Genomic DNA, 2,076 nt, shown 5'->3' on the forward strand with positions numbered 1-2,076 from the left:
TTTGTAATTTGGTTAATCAACCTTCTATGTAGTCAGACAACTGAGTTTTTGTTTCCTCTTACTGATAATAAATAACTAATTTCTGTACTGAATAAATTAAGAAGCTATTTGTCTTTGCAGCAATAAATACTTTTAATACCAGTTAATGAATCCCATTTGCTAATTCTGTTACAAGTTGCTATGAACAATAGAAATTCACACTAAATAACCCTAAATTCCTAATTATTTCCAGTGATGGCTAAAAGGGTAAATAAATGACACTCTTCACACTCAATATTAATTTTTCCAAAGGAATTTACAATTATGGAACACTCCAGCTATGTTTATAATCACCCATAATCAAATCACTTGATGTCCTACAATAACTAGTATACAAATATTCTAAGAGTATACACACACACACACACACACACACACACACACACACACACACACACACAAATTCACATGCTAAGAACAGCAGCCCAATACAAATATTTTTTCAAAATAGAACTCTTTTAGTTACAGCTCATATGTAAAAGTTGGTTCTAATAATTTTAACAAATCTTTGTTTAAGTGAAGAATTTAAAGAATGTACAATACCATTTGAATGTCTTTTGCAATTTCCTGCATGAAATAACATGAAAAACTATGAAAGTGAGACATCTGATATTTTCTGTACTATAAAAATCCTATGCTCAAAACATAATGTATTTCAGCAAATGACAAGTGAAAAACTTAATATATAATAAAAGATAGACTATAGGAAACAAAATATTACTTAAGCATTAAATATTTGTTGACCATTTTTGACACAAAAAAAAGATAGGTAATCACTTATCTAGGGTTGCCCAAGACAGTCCTAGTTTACACATTTAGCATGGCAATAATTATTAATAGTGCTCCCAATAATATCCTGGCAGGTGATTGCATTACTAGCTTCAATACTTAGCCTCTCCCGGTTATCTATGCCCTGTAGTATCCTCTCACTCTGACTCCATGGCCAGGTGACTTGCTTTGGTCACTGAGATATTAGCTAATGGGACACGAGGAGAAACTTGAAAAGCATTTGGACAAGTTGAGCTTGCTTTTGTGCCTCCACCATGCCATGAGAACATGCCCAGGTAGGCCTGCTGGAGTCTGAGAGATGAGAGGAGCAGCGTTTAATTGCTGAACAGTCATGATACTTAACCCAGCTGAGCACTAGCTCAGTGAATGAATGACCCGATTGAGACCAGAAGAACCATGCAGGAGTGCCCAGCCTAAATCACCAAACAGCAGACTCATGAGATTAAAAAATATATATATATATATATATTTTTTTTTATTATATATATATATATATCATATTATATATATATATATGTGTGTGTGTGTGTGTAATTTTAAACCTGTTTAAACTTTTTGAGTGGCTTGTTAAAATGCTAATAATTATAAGAGCTGGGAGGAAATAATTCACTTATACACATACAAAAATAGTTTATAAGCAGTACCTTCATTTCCATTAGTTCTGTTGTATTTGGAGGAGTACTAAGAGCTTTTTCAGCTATCTTCTCAAATTCATCACATAAACTGAAACAACAGAGAAAACCAATCTCAAATAATTAATTTCATTCCTAAATATATTACTATATACTATGTAAATGTTTCATTATGTGAAAAATAAAGTAACATTATCTTACCTAGATGACATCTAATTAATTAAAAGCAAATTTGTGTTCATTTACTTATTCATTCAATACACATTTAGTGATCATCTACCACGTTCCCAACTACAGTATTAAGTGATACAGAAATGGATAAAAGGTAATGATGATACTCAAGAAGTTCACAATCTAGTAGGAAAGATAGAACTATAAACAATAATTTCCGGCCAAGAGATTTAAGGACTCTACTAGAGATTTAGTTGAGATGGCACCAAAAAAAAAAAAATGGTACAAAGGAAGGGAGTGATTAAACTTATTTGGAGGGAATGGTTAAAATGGGCCTATATGCTCAGAAACTTCTGGTAATATGTAAATATTTCCTACTGATTTGGGCTGTGACCAATATAAATAATGAACTTATTGTGAAGCTAAAAAACAATAAACAAACAAA

The 2,076-nt window shown here is 31.8% G+C and overlaps 1 protein-coding gene across 1 annotated transcript in view; it reads right to left on the reverse strand.

The window, feature by feature from the left end:
- The window catches only part of DNAH7 (dynein axonemal heavy chain 7), a 235,048-nt gene that overhangs the window by 193,115 nt on the left and 39,857 nt on the right, over positions 1–2,076 (reverse strand). The window contains 2 exon segments of the mRNA XM_019635602.1: positions 1,473–1,551; positions 1,662–1,672. Coding sequence (XP_019491147.1) covers positions 1,473–1,551; positions 1,662–1,672 — 90 coding nt within the window.

The sequence above is a fragment of the Hipposideros armiger genome, unplaced genomic scaffold, assembly GCF_001890085.2.
Source record: "Hipposideros armiger isolate ML-2016 unplaced genomic scaffold, ASM189008v1 scaffold_23, whole genome shotgun sequence".
Lineage (NCBI taxonomy): Eukaryota > Metazoa > Chordata > Mammalia > Chiroptera > Hipposideridae > Hipposideros > Hipposideros armiger.